The sequence below is a fragment of the Trachinotus anak genome, unplaced genomic scaffold (assembly GCF_046630095.1).
Source record: "Trachinotus anak isolate AG129_WGS33_773 ecotype Australia unplaced genomic scaffold, CSIRO_AGI_Tana_v1 ptg000013l, whole genome shotgun sequence".
Classification (NCBI taxonomy): Eukaryota; Metazoa; Chordata; class Actinopteri; order Carangiformes; family Carangidae; genus Trachinotus; species Trachinotus anak.
The window spans coordinates 19999228-20018289 of NW_027273864.1; the positions used below are offsets into that span (position 1 = coordinate 19999228).

Sequence of the window (19062 nt, forward strand, 5' to 3'; positions counted from 1 at the left end):
TCAGTTCAATTCATTATTAAAGACCAAACTAGAAAGATAGAAGGAGACAGAGAGGCCAACATAACTCACAGAAAAGAGAGAGAGAGAGCGAGAGAGGTAGAAAACAATCTTGAGAGAGATGATGGAGAATAGATTCAAAGAGGAGCCGACTGGGTGACAATGAGATTGGTTTATTCTACGTACACATGAATGAAATCTCCTCAGTCTAGCAGTAATCATGGGAGACAAAACATTGGCATGAAACATTAATGACGGTGAGGGTTTTTGCTTGCCATCCTTCGCTGCCAACCCATTATTGCAAAAAAGTTCATTTACATACTGCTAATTGGCTGATGCGTTTTGGTGGAAATGTAATACTTGCCTGGATTACATTCATTGGGATGTTTTTGTCCAGTCAAGGGTTTATGAAATCCTCAAGATCTTAGTATACATATATTATATATATATATTGATTTCCAATGTAGTGAGAAAACACGATGTATGGACCAGTTTTGAGAGTTATACCTGCTAAATATCAGCTTTTTAGTGTTGTCATTGTGAGCAATGCTGAGTTAGGCCAAAGCACTTCTGTGCCTAAGAGCAGGCTCACAGAGCTACTATTATGGCTGTAGACTCTTAGTCTTGTTAAAAAGTTTATGCATCACACCTGGTGTTTCAAGTAGCAGTTGTTTTTTTTTTTTTAGTATTTAACCAAACCCGCAATTTTTCTGTAAACCTAATAAAGTGCTTTGAGCTGCCTCAGAATGTATTTGCTGATCCGGTTTAGTTGCAGGAAGATGATCTTAAAGAGAGGTTATTAAAGGTTATCACAGATCAGGGTTTAGATGAGCACCTCTTTGATTTAGGTAGATGCGCCGCCCACCAAAGTTTTAATGGTAGTAATCCACCCTGCAACTAAGTCACCCAACCTGTCCTGGAGCAGCTGCAGAAAACACATTTGACTAGTTCTGTTGACAGTGATTATTTAATAAATCACTGTGCCAACATGACAAAAGCAACTTTAATTATGTTTGACTCTTTATTTGAACGTTTAAATCTTTTTTTTCTTTTTTTCTAAACCACCTGTAATCTTCACCCCGCCTACCATATCTAATTACCTCCAGAACAAACACACTGTACCTACGTAGGCAAGACTGTAAAAGCACAGAGGTGAGTCATCACGCGTTAACTCAGTCCTCCCCTCACTCTCTTACACACACACACCTTCATCCTCACCCCATTATATCACTGTGACAGCTGAGAGGCAGGGCCATAAAAAAAGATGGCCAAAGGTGGCTGAATAACACTAACAATCTGCTTTATCTCCTGAAGAGTTTCACTTTCCTGCTCCCTGTTCCAGACTTGACTTACAGAACATCAACACAACATCAATCCACCAAGATTGAAGTATATACAAATGACCACATAACTACTAGTGTTACAGAATTACGGTAAAACAACTGCCTGCCAAGATTTAGGTATGTTATATCCATACTGTATATGAATGTGAAAAATCAGAGGTGAAACAGTGTGGATGTGAGTTTCCTTACTGCCTGTGATAATACAGCTACAGTACTGGTCTGATTAACATTTATTTATGAAACAAGATAAATGTTAACTTAACAGGTCATACAAGCTGTGTGCTTTATCCTGCATAGAGAATTACAAGACACATTTCGCGCCACCACCAGCTTTCCACAAACTCTGACAGGTTATTTTGCAACAAGCGTTTCACTCTGTGGATTTCTGTCATTTGTAACTGCAGTTGCCACATTATGCCACTGCGGTGGCATTGTATTATAATCAGCACAGTACACAGGGAAGGGAGGGAAGGAGCTGGGAAAACTGATGAAGAAGTAAAGAGCCACAACTTTCCTTCAGGAATTTCCTCCACAGAGTGTCTGTTTTTTCCTCACAGGAGCGTGTCAGTCAGTGGCGCCCTAATATTTTGTGTCCGTTCAAACAGGTGGATATTGTTTCTTTTGCATCCAAACATCCAAACATTCCCTAAAATGACGTTACATCAGTGATTAAGGTGAGCTCACAAGGAGGAAAATCATGAGGACAGGTGAAACAGCCATCACCTGATTATTACAGGCAGTTAATGAGTAATAATTCATGTTACTGATGAGATGCAGTAAATCTGTTGGGTCTGAAAGTAGCGCACAACCTCAAGAAGTGGAAGGGACCGGTGAGGGGATCAGGGTGAGAGTGCAAGACAGGACGAGGAGTCAAGCTGATTCGGTTGCCAAGTCATTAGGACTGTATTAACCGCTAAGCTGACCTCTATGTCATTTTATTGTCACATTTTATTCATCTTCCTCAACTCCTGAGACCTGGAATAATTACACTGTATTTCAAATATTATTACATAGAGACAGCAACAGAAAAGACGTCACAATTTGTTGTGGACACTGGGACAGAGTTTGTCAGTCCTCGATGTAAAATAATCATAATTTTGGAAGGACAAAAGGATGAACAAAAGATAATAGAACAGAACAGAAATTTTAAAATCAAAGAGATTCAATTAAAGAGATACTTGACTGATCTGTCTTTAAAATGTGATGACGTTGTGAAGAACAAACAAAGTGACATTATGATAGTTTATTAAAGTATTATAGTTTATTATTGCCCTTTTGGAAAGTCCCTGTGATTCTCTTGAACTCCTAAAATATGTTGCTTGTAAAAAGTGTTTGCTTGAGCCAATTGAAGGCGTGGTGCACATGAATGTGTGTGATCAGGATGGTACCACCTCCACCTCATTTTGAGCTGGGAAAAACCCTAAAGACAAAGCAAATCCTCACAACTGAGAAGCTGTGAATGTTTGACACACAGTATTTGCTAGAGTATTGACTTAAATGATTAATCCTTCATCAGAGTATTGACTTAATACTCTCCTGTTGATTGACTAATCAGTTCATCAGCTCAAGATCTTAGCGTCAGTCACTTTAGATGCATAGCTGTTGCTTCTTGGGAGATCTGACTACAACTTGACATTAGCTATTAGCCTGACAAAACATGTCATAGCGATGATGCCTGCCATGTCATATTTGTGTCAGACCATGTCCTCTTGGCTAATCAAGTCAAGTTGTCATGACAGAGTAATCTAGAGCAGTGACAACAATAACCCAGTGACACACCTAGTGACTGCTGACATCATTCATGAATAAGACTGGGTGATATAACTACATTCTTACAATAGTAAGAAGGATATTTTCAGATAGTTCCTTTTCCATTACAGCTTTCTTATTATTATCAATTTGGATGACAAATTTCACATGGTGGGTCCCGAAAGCTCATTCTCATATTTCTTAGATTAAAGATCTTCAAATTCGATTTTAGACAAGATACAATAAAGGGATTCAGGACAGTATTTGACCCCCTTTGAATCTTATAATGGCAATAAGTAGAAGGCTCTGAAACAGAATATTGTTGACATTATTGTACAAGCCTTTGTCCTCGAAATTAACCTAAATGTAGCGAACACAGTATCTTTATATTTCTGGTAAAAGCCGCCTTAACTCATGGCTGTGTGAGGGTGAGGCCGGTGAGGTTAAGGTGAGGCTTTGGGAAGGGGGCAGGTGTGTTCTCAAGTTATCACCAGGTTTGTTTTATGGGCTGGCCCATTGTAAAGTAGGTCATCAATTTTAAACTCTCAGCACACATGTACACACCTTGAAGCGTGTATGAGGTGTTATTTGAGTTACCTGAGCAGTGGCACCACAGTCGTGTGATTTAGAGCTGACCTTGGAGCATTTAGGTTACGCCACTGTTAGGATTTTTTTTCTCAGAACTGAAGTGGTACTAGCTATATATTTAGTAAGTCTAAATTATAGATGTGTATAGGATGAAAATGTTTGTTGAGATGCATGAGAACAAAGTGAAGTTTTTGTCCACTGAAATGAATCCAGATTTAGTCTGTTGATAAGAGGGCAGGAAGAAAGCTTCTTAGATGAACTGCAGCTTCTTTTTCAGATTGCCATGACAGCCTAGTTGGTCAACGAGATTAAAAACCTTTTTTGTTGTATCGTGTTACAAGAGGAGCACAAAAAAAAAAAAAAAAAAAAAAAAAAACCTCAGTCCCTCCATCCATTCACTCCCACTGGGATCGAATGGAAAAGATGGTTTTGGAGCAGAAGCTGAGGCGTGGGTTGAAGGAGCGGAACGCCAAACCTAAGCCACCGCCGACAAGCACGGTTCAGTCTCAGAGGGGGAAGAAGTGGGAGGCGATGAGTGGAGAGAAAGGGGGGAGACGAGGGGTGAAGCAGGAAATGAGGCACAGGGGAGTTTTGCCAAAATCCAGCAGCGGTCAGGGAAGACATGGCGGGACTTGAGCGCAAACACGTTTCTGGTGTTTTAAACTGTTCTGTGACAAAACTCTCAGGACTGTCAGTAAACTTGTACACCTGTAACATATTATGTGTTTTTATACACACAAATATTACATTTATTTATGACTGAGCATATCCCAGTATCCAATTCACTACATACAAACAGCTGGTAGACAAAATAATGCAAACACCATATCTATGTTTCTCCCCAGAAAATGATTTAGCAGAGGTGGAAGGCCACCCAGACTAAGACACATCTTGTCTTGTGATCAGTTAAGTTAGTAGGTGATGGCCTTAAACGGAGGGGTCCCAGAAAATTTGCTACCAAGCTACAAGGAATCCATTATAATAATTTGGCGAAAAGGACAAGTATTTAACTTATGAGCTATTCTCGGCTATTTTTGAAATACCATTGAAAGTGGCTCAGTCTTTGCTGTGTTTTTATGCTGTATCATTCCCTGTCACACCTCCAGCAATAGTATACTGACTTTTAATTAACAGAGGTCATGATGTGAGATATCCAGTCATCGCCAGCTTCCAGCATTCAGCAGAGCATGAAATCTGTGTGAGAGGACTGAATGAGTGTTACTCAGTATACTGTAGTAGTATACTGGTGTTTTTCAAATTCTGGAGTACCTATGGTAAAATACAGAGTAAATGAACAGTCTGTGGTGCAAAACAGCTTTGGAACCTCTGGTCTCAACAATGGCCACACTCATTAAAACATTAAATACACTGAATTTGTTTTTTTTTTTTTAGATGTAGCATCTCTGCTGTTTTCTTTAATGTTTTATTTCATAAAAGTGTACCAATGTTTTATTGTGAGTGCTGGTAGTTTTACTTCGGGCTAGGTGTCCCACCTCAGCTATATACAGCTGAAAAAAACAAAACAGACTTTATGACAAAAGAGTTGAACATTGTTGCTAACACTACTTAAAAAGAGGGATTAAATACATGTTGTCATGGGTAGATTTTTGCAACTAATGAATGAAATAATAGTGTTTTTTTTTTTTTTACAACTATGCACCTGCATTTTCGACAAAAAGTATGTTACTTCTTTGTGTTAGTTAGCTCATGACGTATGAAAACACACATACAAAATGCACATCTACGCAACAGTCTCTGACTTTGCAGTGACTCACTGGAAACACTTGTACATCATACCCTATAGTTTCCAAAACCCTGGGTTATTCTATGTTATTTTACTGTGGTTCCTCAAAACTGTTCTATGTATTTTGTATCATCAGACCGCCTCTCATTTATTTCCTAGAACTACAAAAAGTACAAAACGTACCTAGAAGAACTACCACCATACTGATGAAATGATCAAGTCAGTATTTTGGTAACAAAGACAATTTATAACACAGGCTAGTACAACTTGTAGTTCTAAGAATACCCATGGGCAGTAGATGTTTGGGGAAAATTGCCTGTTTTTCAGCCACAGTGAAACTATGTATGGCAGAATAGCCTCCACCTGCTGCAAGAGGGCACAGCAGTTCTGCCGTCAGAGCGGCCGGGCACCATCTCAATCTCATAAATCTGTCAGAATATAACAATATTTGAGGAAACAAAAAGCCAAGAAGAGCAAGGGAGTACCAAAGCCTGACACACTGAACTAGTAAAACACTAAAACACACACACACACGCAGCGGCAGCAACCGCAGCACACCAGGAAAAACATATCCAGATGTTCTCCTCATAGGATTACCAACCCCCTCTCTCTCTCTCTCTCTCTCTCTCTCACACACACACACACACACACACTTGTGGGCCACACATGGGCTACATATTACAGAGGCTTGCTCTCCAACTTCTCTTTTCTTTTCTTTCTCATGGGCAGGCACACACACACACTTATACAGTTATACTTGTGAGGACCTCCTCTGACATAATGCTAACCCGAACCTAACCATCACATCTAAATCCCTAACCCCAACCGTTAGTGGGCTGTTTTGGTGGGGGTGTGTTGCTTCAGGTACCAGTGAGATGCTGAAATATGACCCAGGAAGTCCAGTTTGAGTGATGGATCCATGAGTTTGAAGGCTTATCTGATGCCAAAGTGCTGCACAGTGCTTGACAATAATCTGAGACAAAATGATGTAGAAGACTAGAAACTCAGCTTTCGTGTTACACAATAATCTACTAGGAATGTATTTGATTCGCCACGGCGGTGTCATCACATTGCAGTGAGCCAGGTTAAACTTTTTTGCCAGATGCCCTGTTAACTGAGTGGCCTCATTCAAATTAATGAGGGAGCTCTTTAAAAAAGACTGCAACAAAAAAAAAAAAAGTTTAATTAATCATCAATCTGCCAGTTATTTCCTCTATTAATTATTGGGCCTATAAAATAGTGAAAAATGAGTATAACATCTTAGAGCCCACTAACAGTACTGAGATCTTCTGCTTTAGTAAAAGTAGAAATACCACAGTGTAGAAATACTGTTACAAGTGAAAGTCTTGCATTCAAAACTTTATTTGAGTAAAAGTAAGTATTTTGGAGCTGGGGGTAACTCTAAGTAGGCTGCTTTATGTATTACTGGGTAGACTAATCCATAAAAATGGATGATAATTTATTTGATTATCTAAATCTTAAACCAAGTCTTAATCCTTATTTTAAAAAATATGGCCCTCCCATGGACTAAAATCTGGTCCTCTCTAAAACAGACATATGAGAACACATGCGCACATGAACACACACACATGCGCACGCGCACACACGCACGTCGTCGAGCTTAGCAGTTACTGAACCCACTCTTTCAGCCCCTCCTCTTCTCCACTAGAGCTCCTGGCAGGCCGTCTGGTTGAGGCCCATAGTAAAGGGAACCGTTTTCTCTGGCATGTGTGTCTAACTGTGTGTGTGTGTGTGTGTGTGTGTGTGTCCACGGGCCCCAGACAGGAAGGAAGAGCGTGGGCCCGGCAGCACAGCTCCAGAATTCCGGTTTTGTTTTTCTTCTTTTTCCATCAGTGCGGAGCCTGAGCCGGGTCTTAAAGAAACAGTCATTAATATTTTTACCCTCTTAATGACGCCACACTGTTCTCTGAGAGTGGCTAAGGCCTCCACAATAGGACTCAGTATGACTCATGACTTAAGTATGTAAACATATTACCACTTTGTTAAATAATAAAACTCCAATGAATGAGGCTCTTTTATGGCTCAAATGTCTCTGTTTCTTGAGAAGCTACAGCATGCGTCTGTAGCCGTGGGCTCATTTTCATTGAAGCTTCTAAAAATAAAAGTACCGATCCAGCATCAGTGGTCAGGTTACGTAAATTACTCGGGGGTGAAACATAAGGATTCTGGACACAAGCAGGGCAGGCATATTTAGCTGCCGCCCCCATGCTTTTGTAATAAATCTTCACTGATCATCTGGCAAAGAAAGGGTTGTAAATTACTCAATGGATGTCAAAGCTCACATCTCACGATCTTAACGTTTCTGCTGAGAACAATTAAAGACAGGAAAATCATGATTTCTTGGGCTCTGTGGACCTATCAGAGCAGAAAATAATCTCTTAAAGGTAAGTGGTGACCTCACTGTTTTGGCAATGATTATGAAAACAAACCTTCCTTAACTCGATACACAAACAAAGCTCAGTATTGGGGAAGAGGAACTGGTTTTATCAACTAATTTCAAGTCAGACATAAGAGTGAAAAACTTTTATTAAGAAGGTACACAATAACTTACTTTCAGTGTAAAAAGTTTCAGACACAGGATATAAAGGGACGGAAGAAGACGCTTATCTTTCAAACTGCAGTAATTACAACCAGGCGCTCTGCACTCACTGTGTAAAGAAAAAAAAATTCAACTTACTACCAATACAAAAAGCACCATTATTCTAATTTAAAGTATAATGCTGGCATTACTCTTAATAATTTCACTGTCAACAAATCCCAAAACCAACAATGTATTAGACAGACTCTCAGTACCTTTGGACTGTCATACCCTGACCCTGGCACTCGGCCCTGAGCCCATTTGTTCCTACTGAAGACAAAAATCTTTAACAACAGGTCACAGGTCTATGGTTTCCTATGTAGTCTTCTACATTAACACTAAAACCCTAACACATTTGGGTGCTGCAGCTATTTTTTTTAGCAAAAGTTACTCAAAGTAAAGTAAATAGAAAATTTGTTGGGGATTATTTTCGGGCCTGAATTAATATTTCCTGCACTAGTGAGTATTTACTTGGGTTGCACTGATCCAAGTTTTTCTCTCCTGATACAGATTCATCAGCTCAGATCCAAGCACTTATGTAGTGGTCTCTTTTTCCAAATCTAAAATCTCTATTATGTGTAAAATCTCTATTTTCATATAATATAACATGAGTCCAGGGACTGCTGTTGCACTAAAAACCTTGTCAGTGGCCTGCCATGACTGAATTAAAACTGTTAACTGTAACCAGAATATTTAAAATAACACTGACAAAGAAATGGTATTTATTGTTTATCGATTACGTCACTGATCTGTCAGTCTGGCCAATCTGTAACAGCAATCTGGTATATCAAATCTCTGTGTCTCTGGTATTGACTGGAGCAAGACAATGTACGTGGCAACGACTGAAAGTAACCTACAGTGCTCCTGTAATGAATGAACATGTCACCAAGTGCAATAGTGTGGCTCAATGATATATTTTAAAAAGTTTTTGGGCAACACTGGAGGTCTAAGGCACAGAGGAAAGATAAATTAGGCTTTGGCTCCATAGTACTTGTTAGGATAAATTAATTGTTGGCTTTGGTCTTTCAATGAGTGTTTTTCAATGAGTCTGTCTCCAATTTAAAATTAATGTATTGGCCTGAGTGCAACTAAAATGATGACTGTTCCCTACAGACATTTTGGTTGTGTATACTATATACAGTATATTTGCTTTTTAAATGAAAAAGCATTTTACTGATGTCATTCTGCACACACACACACAAATAGAAAAACAATCATGTGCAGTGCATAGGCAAGTATGAAAGTCTCTTACATGTGTCTACACTTTTGTACAGGCAGCCATTGTGTACACACACGCGCATGCACGCGGTGACTAGTAGCAGCAGGTCCTTCGTCAGCAGAAAGGGGACTGCGCTCTCAGCAGTGTTGTAGAGGAACAACTTCTCCAATATTCACCTCCTTCACTTCTGATTTTCTTTGTAAAATCACCAGACACAGTACATCAGCAGTAAGGCTCAGGGTGCATTTAAAGTCCAGTCAGGGAAATGGTTATACATATAGTCTTTGCTATATGTGTGAATGCACGACTGTGTGTGTAAGAGCTCACATTTTATAGTGATCTAACAGCAATGATGTGAGTTTCTGTTTCTGGTGCTGATGTGACCCCACTGCCCTTACACCACAGCTCAACCTTTCTCTTATGCCGCCATCTTTAGGCCTCCTCTCGCCTCTGGAGATGTAGACCGATCTCCATCTGATTCTCTAAACACTCCTTGAGTTTGTCCTCTGTCAGCGTCAGCCGCTGCTCCAAGATCGAAACCGTCTGGATGAGAAAAGGAGAGAGGAGGGGGACAGTTGAGGAGAGGAACAAGACAGAGAAAGACAGGGGGAAGGAAGGAGATGGATAGGAGAGACAGAATATGTTAGAGAGGGCTGTACAGCATCATCCTGACAGTAATGACTTTATAATGGCTGTGTTTGTGTGTGTGAAAGAGGCAGCTTGTGTGTGTTTGAGACAGATGTTGTGCGTGCAAGACAATCCAACTGATTATCGCAGAGAGATCTGCTGCCTGAGCCGAAAACAGCAGAGTCTCTGTGTCTGGCACGCACTCTCTCTTGTTCTCTCACTCACACGTTTGCATAAACACACTTACGCACACAAAGAATACAAGAAAGTCGCTTTCCGATACAGGACGGGCATGTGTGGGTAGTGAGATCACAGTGCAACATACTTTTCCTCTCAGCATCCTCCAACAGTGACAGCGTTTGTTGTATATTTGTAGTTGTACATTTGAGCATTGTGCCATGTGTCTGTTTATCAGAGGGCCTCCAGGTGTCATTTTCAGTGGTGTCACTGTCTGAATGAACAGATTACTGAGGATAGAGCTTCCTTTTCTACCTTTTATTCTGTGGGAGCTTCAGTAGCCACATCAGGAGAATAACTAAATCAGCCTTTAATCATTTGAAACAAATAGTAAGAATTAGAGGATTCATGTCTAGATAACGTTATTGCCTTCAGCAACCAGGAGGATTGAGCACATTACTACATAGTAAGTAGTTATTCAAAAAGATTTTTCAAATGCTGCTGCTAGTTTACAAATCACTTAATGGCCTTGGGTGAAAATACATTTCTGATATGCTTGAAGAATATAAAACAGGTCAGTTCCTTAGATATTCAAAAAGAAGTCAGGCAGTAGTACCGTGAACTAGGCTTGAATACAAGGAATTCAGACCCTGCTGTTCCCCGGGAATTCTTGTCAAAATCAGATCTCATTTCCAGGAAAAAAGTAACTGTGGGATCCTTGGATTTTCAGTGCGTGGGTGTGCAAATGCGCATTCATATAACTAAGAACATCATATACACCAAAAATAAAAATAAAAAAACTTCTTCAAACTTCATTAACATTTCCATGCAACACTTATAGATACAGTCCAATCTTGAACAGCTATTAACACAGATGGATACAATTTTTATATCTGGCTAATAATGCTAAATAGGGGTAACTCAGAGTAAAGTTTTACAGTGAAAATTAAGCAGATGATTCAACAAGTGGCTAAATATAATACACATAGCTTTAGGGTTGATTGTAGAGCAGCATTCAACAGATGAAGCATCGAGTGCAGAAGATCGCACAAAACCTTGCATCTAAAAAAACTAAGAACAATCTTCCTGTTTCCCAAATCGCTGAAGCAATGTGCTGTTATGGCTGCTCGCTTCACTGCCGCTGGAGCGGTGACAACATCAGGTCAGTCCTATAAAGACGTTCATACACTTGGACATGAAACTGGTGAGGGAATATACTGAAAAGCAGAGGATCAAACTATTCTCTGTAATTGGTACTATGTTTTTTTTCCACTGTAAACATGTATTTTTAAAAGTAATTGTTATTCCACGATTACCACATAATGTAACAAATAGGAAAAAACATTAAATGTCACTTAATGATAATGAGAAATCCCTGGAATCTTGGTTAAAGAGTGATATGTTCCCATAATAATTTGATGATCATGCAAATTATTAAACTAAAAAAAGCACGCCACCATAAGTCACTTTCAAATCTAATAAGTCTGGTTTTCTTGGCTCTATGATTATTTGATTTATTTCCTCTATTGCCCTTTTATTTCTTTTATTAAAAGAGAATAGTTTTTTTGTCTGGATGTATTATACTCTACTTAAACTGATTTTATTTTTAAATCCTTATGTAAAGCACTATGAATGTCCTTTACAGATAAACCTACATTGGCTTGTAACTATATTCATGTAGCTAACATTAGAGGCACAAGGACATGGGTCTAAAGTGATGATTCACTGATTTCTGTTTGGCTTGGATGAAAAAACTTCTTGTAATCTACTTTTTTTAGACGGTAATAGATAAATGTGAAAATGAGCGACAAAGGGTCAAAAGACCTTTAAGCTGAATGCAAAAAGATAAATGTCTTTGTGATGATGACAAACTGAGTTCTGGGAAACAGTTATTAGAAAACTCAGTTTGCAAAAAGATGACAGTAATATGAATGAGTCTTCTTCCCGATGGTGGCAACAGTTCCCTCTGCATGTCTGACATTACTGTTTACTGAGCTAATGTTGCCTGGTGATACAGCCCCGGCTAGTGAGCAGTTTTGGATAGTCGCGCTTGGCAACAAAAATTTGGTTTCAGGCAGGAACAATCAAACAGTAAACACCCTGACAGATGAGACTCTCTAGATTTAGGTCAGTGAGAGGAAGATATGTTAACATGTCTTGACCTGTAATTTTATTTCTCTTTTTGTGCCAGTGAGTGTAATTTTGAAATTGCTAGAAAGCAGTACAGAGATGAGTCACTCCCTGAGCATTTATCAAAATATAACCAGCTGTGTATGAGACATTAGCTCTGATGGAGAGATGGACAGACATGAAAAACAAACTACTTTGGTTTACCACAGAAGAGGTTATCTCTCACAAGCTTTCAGGTGTAAACTGTTTCATTGAAAGATAACCCGACAATGGGTTGATTCATTAAAACTATATAGTAGGTAACTCAAAACTATTATATGATATGTACCTCATATAATATGATCTTGATGGTCCACTTTCTCGCTATCTCTTGTTTCATTTCTGTTCCAGGAATGTCTCTCTTTCATGATCACGTCACTTGATACAATCAGAACACTGTTCATAGTGATGTGATATACGAGTCTTAAGACTACTTGATTAACTGAATAAATGAAAAAAAAATCTACCATTTTTCTCAAGTATTATTCTCCCTCCACAGATTAACAATGTCCTGCAGAATCTCTAAATATCTATTCTATGATGAACTGAAGACCAAAGCATATGTTTATGTCGTCTCCGTGCATGTGGATGAATCGATAACTGACTTCTATGTGATGGTAGCCCTGGAACCTTTAATTCCATATGTTTGATCATTTGGAAAGACTGAGCAAGAGACAAAGTAAAATACAGAAGTGAAGCGAGAGCATAAACGCAAGAGAGGACAAAAGAGTTAAAAGCAAGAAAAGTATAGACGGGGGTTGGATGGACAAACAAACACTCAATACTCAGATCAAATAAGGAATAGTCCTCTTACAGTGTCATTGGTATTTTACCCAAATCATAATTATGAACACAGCCATCATTCAATTTCATTTTAACATTTACAGTACATGTGTAATTTGGTTGTTGCACCAAATTCATCCACACCAGAAACACCAGTCATTATGTCAAGTCTGGTCCAGCCTCTGTTCTGTCTCTTCATGAGCATTTCTTTCATTAGTCTAGCTTCAAAAATGACACGCGTTCCTGGGGTTTACTCTCCATGTTCTGCGACAAATCACCATCCACTGAAGCATTTACTAGAATATTTACTTCAAAGTTGAAACCTTTGTGATTTTATTTTGAGAGCACAGAAAATTTACAAGAGCAGTAGTGTGGGCACTCAACGTCATTGTAACTTGGTTTTGTCCATATCTGTAAAACTCATCAACCCACTCTCCTAAAGTAATTTTATCAATTTCAATTGAACAACCCACGACTTGCTCATGGACTCGCCACATCTGTCAATCTGTCATGTTTAGCCTGTGAACATCAAGGGATTATCTGAAATGGTGTTCATTAGAGGGAGGTAAAAAACTGAAATCTGAAAAATAAACAGTTTTTTAAAAAAAAATAATTTAAACATATGAAGTGAGCCACACCACATACTATTGGGAAAGGCTTTATTCCTTTGTTCAATTAGTCTGGCTATAAATGTCAGTAGGACTTTGAAAGAGATTTTGTTAGTTCTGGTCCTGAACCCAGACGTTCTGCTTTGACTTCGGTTTGCTATTGATTATCACGCAAATCATGTAAACTCTGGTTATTAGAAATGACTTTTAAAAATGTAAACACTACAGAGCTTGTATTTTAAAGTCATCATTCACCCCATTGTTTAGTGCATATGCAAATGAAAAAGATTGTTGAATCTTTCATATAATCTCATAGTCCAACATACACATCACATGCCAATGAGTTCAACAGTGTGTGGGCGAGTGGTGTTTTCTTTTGGGTCATCAAGCTAGATAACATCTCCTGCTATTTCATGCATCATGGGAGAGAAAGGGCTTATATTTCCTCTTTCTCTCCTTCTCCCCGCCTGTCTCCGTTTTCTAGATCAATACTACCCTGTTTATCTTACCAACCTGATATGGCTACCCAGTCCTAAGCTCAGCCAGCTTTGGTGTTGGTGTGTGTGTGCGATTCTGCACGTGTCCCCAGGCAGCAGCAACATTATATGGGCCTATAGTTTTCATCTGGAGTAGAAACCAAATCTTTATGCTCCTAAAAATAGAGTGAGCTGTTTTTCTTTTCTCTTACAAACACATTATACTCTCCATCGCCCTGAGCATTACTGGCCTCTGTTACAAAGTCTCACAGCTTTGGTATGATCCCCACAACAACAGTCAACAAACTGGTGCGGGTGATAGGTGGCAATGGCAGTTCTTTTTTCTACATCTAGCTAACTGATAGGAGTTACTGAGTATGCCATTATTAAACTGATAATCATTGTGGAATTGGGGAAAAACTAATGGAAAAAACAAAAGCTTACAAAAAAACATATTAACAGTGTTAATATCTGAAACTAGACTAAAATCCATTAAACTGGCAGACAGCTGATAAAAAGCCAGGCATCAGTTAACACCTTAGCCTAGCGTTAACATGCTAATGGTAGCCACAAAGATACAAACTCTATCACAAATGAGCAAAATCAGTGGTAAAAAAATTGGCCGAAAATAAACCAAAATATCATTGTGAAAGGTGGGTCTTAGCGCATATCGGTCATAAATCATTCACCGTTTTTTCCAATCATCATAAATCTTGGTAAATATCATCACGCTGTGATTGGGATTGGGGCCATTACAAAATTTGTTTTTGAAAAACCAGTGGACAGAATTTCACCAAAACTGGTGTGCATGCTCTAGGGGCCAGTATTAACCAAAATCTGACGGGCTGTACAGATTGTGAAGTGGTGGTGACCTGTCACATATTCATGACTTTGCTCGGCTTTGTCTTTGCTGCTTGCAGGTTAAAGTTTGGCTGATTTGACTGCTTCTTTCTGTTGAGGACAGAAGGGATAGAACCGATTAATTGCCACTCGCTGCCATAGTTTTTTAAATTTTTTTTTATATACTTGCTTAAATTATTGATAACTTAAATAGTTGCTGATTATTTTTTATCCTATCTTTGGGATTTCTGTACTGCAGTTTGTTGCTTTTCAGCCAAAATATATATGTGTACCAACATATCTGAAATAAACAAATATTGGCCTAGCCTCTCCTTTGCATATTTTTCACAAGTTGTTAATAGATCAGAAAATATTAATATTAAGACAGACAGGATTTTAGACTTTCATGAGCTATTATGCTAGTATTTACCATATGATCAACGCCTTGTTGGTACTTTAAATTATTATATTTTACAGGATTGTGGTAATTTAGGAATCTTCTTTCTTTCTTTTTCTTTCATTACAGGTCAGATAGAAAGTAAATCAAGTGACCTGGGAGCCATTTTAGAAGAAATGGTTTCATCCTCCCAGAGCAATACTATAAACCCACCGATCAGAGGCTTCTTCCGGTTTCTTAAAGTCAGAGAAAAAGCAATGACCAGTTTCGTGGTTCTAAAAATCCAGAACCTACACTTTAACCACAGAAACTGGTTACAAATCTTCTGAGAAACAGTTGTGTTGTAATGTACCAACAGATGTTTCTTTCACTTTCTGCTTATGTGTCCTGCAACTCCACTTACAGGAATTTGAACTCAGCAGACTACTCTGAATCCATCATATCTATTGTGACACACTCACTTAGATGAAACAGAAATGGTTTATTTGTGCTTGGATACTCTGGTAGTTTGGGAGAATTGCTTTAGTGAACTAATATTAAATAGTCTATTGAGGAACAGAGGATGCCACTTCACTTGAATTAGTAAATGAAACTGAGGGCAATTCTTCATTTAAGAATTTTCATAATTAAGAGGGAGAGTGTGGAAGAAGGGGATAAGTGTGGGGACTGCAGGCTCAGTGTGAGAGGACATGTAAGAGCGATGAATTATAAGACAGAGGGAGACGAAACAAAATGGGTATGGGGCTGAGGATTGGGGGGTGGTGGGGGGGTGGGTAGACAAGTGAAAAGCAGCTAACACAGCAAACTGAGGCTTTGGAAGATTCAGTCTAATGTTGAATAATTCATCACCTTCCCTCTCAGTCTCCTCGACTATTAGAGTTACAAAGAGCTGTAATAGTGAAAAATAATGCTGCGGAAAAGACTTATAAATGGAGCAGGAATATAGTGAAGAAATAAATAATGTTACTCAGTCAGCCTAATTCCCAGGGGATGGGCAGCAGTAATTTAAGACTTCATATTAGCCAAAGTTGAACAGAAATTAGAACAAGAGTGTTCACTTGTTCTGTAGTCACACCTTGTGCAATACAAAAAGAGTATGGAGGTAAACTGCTGGGTTGAGCCTGTCTGACAAATATAAATACTTAGAGTGAGCAGCATTTGTGTGTTTTACGCAGTCTGTATTTTAGGATTAAACATGTAAGGCCTCTGCAATATGCAGCCAGTTCTGTTCTTCACATACCACTGTTTCCTTTTACAATATTACATAACCATTTAAAGTTGTGGTGGTCTGAATGAGTGCTGTCTCTCATAACATAATGCAGATCATATTAAAATAGCATAGATCCAAACTATACTGTGTTCAATAGAAACCATCATCTGCAAGCTGTATATGGAGCAGCAAATCAGATGCCAGTGCTATGTTGTAGGTGTGAAAAAGTATGTCCAATCCTGTACAATTTTTAAATGTTATGTTTACAACCATTTTAAGCAGCTAGTAGTCGTCGTCTTCTCTGCCTTTATTGGTGAACATAGCCGGTATGCCCAAGACCTACTGTTCTGTACTTGCAGTTGTGTGATTAAAATAAGGCCCCATGTTTTATGGGTTTAAATATCAGTTATTTACTCAAGTCTGAAACACAGTGTCTTTGGTAAAAAAACTCAGTAAAAAAAAGTTACATATCGGATAAGATATAACTATAATGTCACTTACTAGTCTGACACAACTGGAAGTCATTACAAAATTTCACAGGAAGAACAATCCTTTTACCACAAAAGCCTTGAGATTAACGATTGCTACAGGTGTCAGAAATTTCTATTTATACTATATATACAGAAAAGTTAATGCAGAAGCCACCAATTTCCTAACAGTTATCTCAGCCTATTGACCTCATTTAGAAAAGACGTCACCTATGATTCCAAGAATGCAACCTAACAATAAAAGACCTGACGGATAAAACCAGATGCAGACAGTCCATCTGGGATCAGGGTTGGGGTACAGCGGGCTTGAAAGGAAGAAGCTGGCACCACTACTCTGGGAGGGTTTAGCTAGCTGCTTGGCTGCCCAGGGCCAATATTAAATGCTCCCACATGCTGGATTGCAGCTTGATCAAGAGAGAAAGAAAAAAAAAAAAAAAAAAACACACTGACTGAAACACACACACATACAAGAAGCGTTTCTGCATCTCTGCACAGTCATTAAACATGTACACTTACTAGCAGGTGTGGTGCTTCCAGTGCTCATGTATCAATGATGTATATTTCTTAGGACACATTCACAACTTCCAACTAAAACCCTGCAAAACACACACTTCTCTTCCTTCCTCCTAAGCTTACTCTTTGTCTCCTCAGGTTGCTCTTTTTCCTCTCAACTGTTTCTTTTCTGCACTGCAATCATTTTCCTTAGTTCAGTGCCACCTTAAATGTGTATTGGTGTAACTGGTATAACTTAAAATTGAATTAAGTTTTGAATGAACATACAGCACTCTACTTTTAAAATGCAAATGTCCACAACTCAATACAGAACAAAGAACAGTGCAAGAAGTGGTTGGCAAACACTGGATCTTAGATGTTGCCCTAAGATTAGACATCTGAGAACTGTTTCTGGCAAAACATTACACATCTGGTGAGTCATTATTTGGTGATTCTTTTAACAAGCTCAAATGAATACTTGAACAAAATGCGCTGCAATTACATGATAATGGTAAATAATGTAAATAAACAATTTTAATTAAACCCTACATTACAATGGGATTAAAAATAATAGTTCATGTGATTATACCAGGAATGCACCTAGTATAAAATAAATGGCCAGTTCTTTCCACTATGTGACACAGCTGCACATGTTTTACAATAAAAATCTTACATGGAACTAGGGGGATTATGGGTTTTAATCATCTGCAGAAAGTTTTGAGTTTAATTCACAGCAAATGAATAGGAGACAGGAGATAGGAGTTAGGAGTTAGGAGCACCTTGCACTGAGCTGTAATTGCAGCTTGGTTGTAAAAATAAAAATCAGAATAACAAGAAAAACATGCAGTACATCCACTGTACTTAACATTTGCAACACTAATCAATAGAAGTTGCAGGTCATTTAATTTCATACTGGACAGGTGAGTCAGCTAAAGGCTTACGTTGTAAATTCAATTTTCCGTGTGTTTTTTACATTTGATGTGCCAGCAGCAGAGCCTCAAATGTTTTGCTGTAACCTACAACATTTATTCGTCTCTCCATATCTATCAGTGATCACATCTATCAAGCTAAACAAAAGCACAAAACACACACAAAAAAGGACATAAACTGATAAGAAGCAGACCTTAAGGTCTAAACTGTTTTTTGTTCAAAGGCCTATTTTTAGTCCTGCAGGCTCTGGTTTGGTCTGGCTTCAAACTGCGTCTGGCCTTCACCAGCCATGAACACACTCACTTTGAGAGTAGAGCCTAAACCAAGCACAGCCAACATACTTTGTGTGGATATATACTTTCACATACAGAAGATTAGCAAGACCTACATGCACCAGCATTGGAGAGTCAAATATAATCTGAATAAGAGTTTATAGACACACTATAGTAATATCTATCAACAGGGTGCTGGTCATGTTCACTCTTGTGTAGTCAGAATGGCCAGTGAGATTACTGGGATAAGTTTTTACTGTCCCTGTCAGCCTCTTTACTGTGTCTGCGTGTCTTTCATTCAGGGTGCACATGAGACTGTAATCCTTACATTGGCAACCTCCAAGGGGCATATAG

At 38.7% G+C, this 19062-nt stretch overlaps 1 protein-coding gene across 4 annotated transcripts in view; it reads right to left on the reverse strand.

The window, feature by feature from the left end:
• The window catches only part of poc1a (POC1 centriolar protein A), a 51308-nt gene that overhangs the window by 2867 nt on the left and 29379 nt on the right, over positions 1-19062 (reverse strand). For 2 of the 4 annotated variants that reach the window (XM_071494129.1, XM_071494128.1), the window contains one exon: positions 7951-9782. The exons of 1 other annotated variant lie outside the window; for it this stretch is intronic. In XM_071494129.1, the coding sequence (XP_071350230.1) occupies positions 9672-9782 (111 nt within the window). In that variant the 3' untranslated portion in view covers positions 7951-9671. Of the gene's footprint in view, positions 1-7950; positions 9783-19062 lie in introns of those variants that run through there. One more of the 4 variants, XR_011693175.1, reaches the window with a different exon arrangement.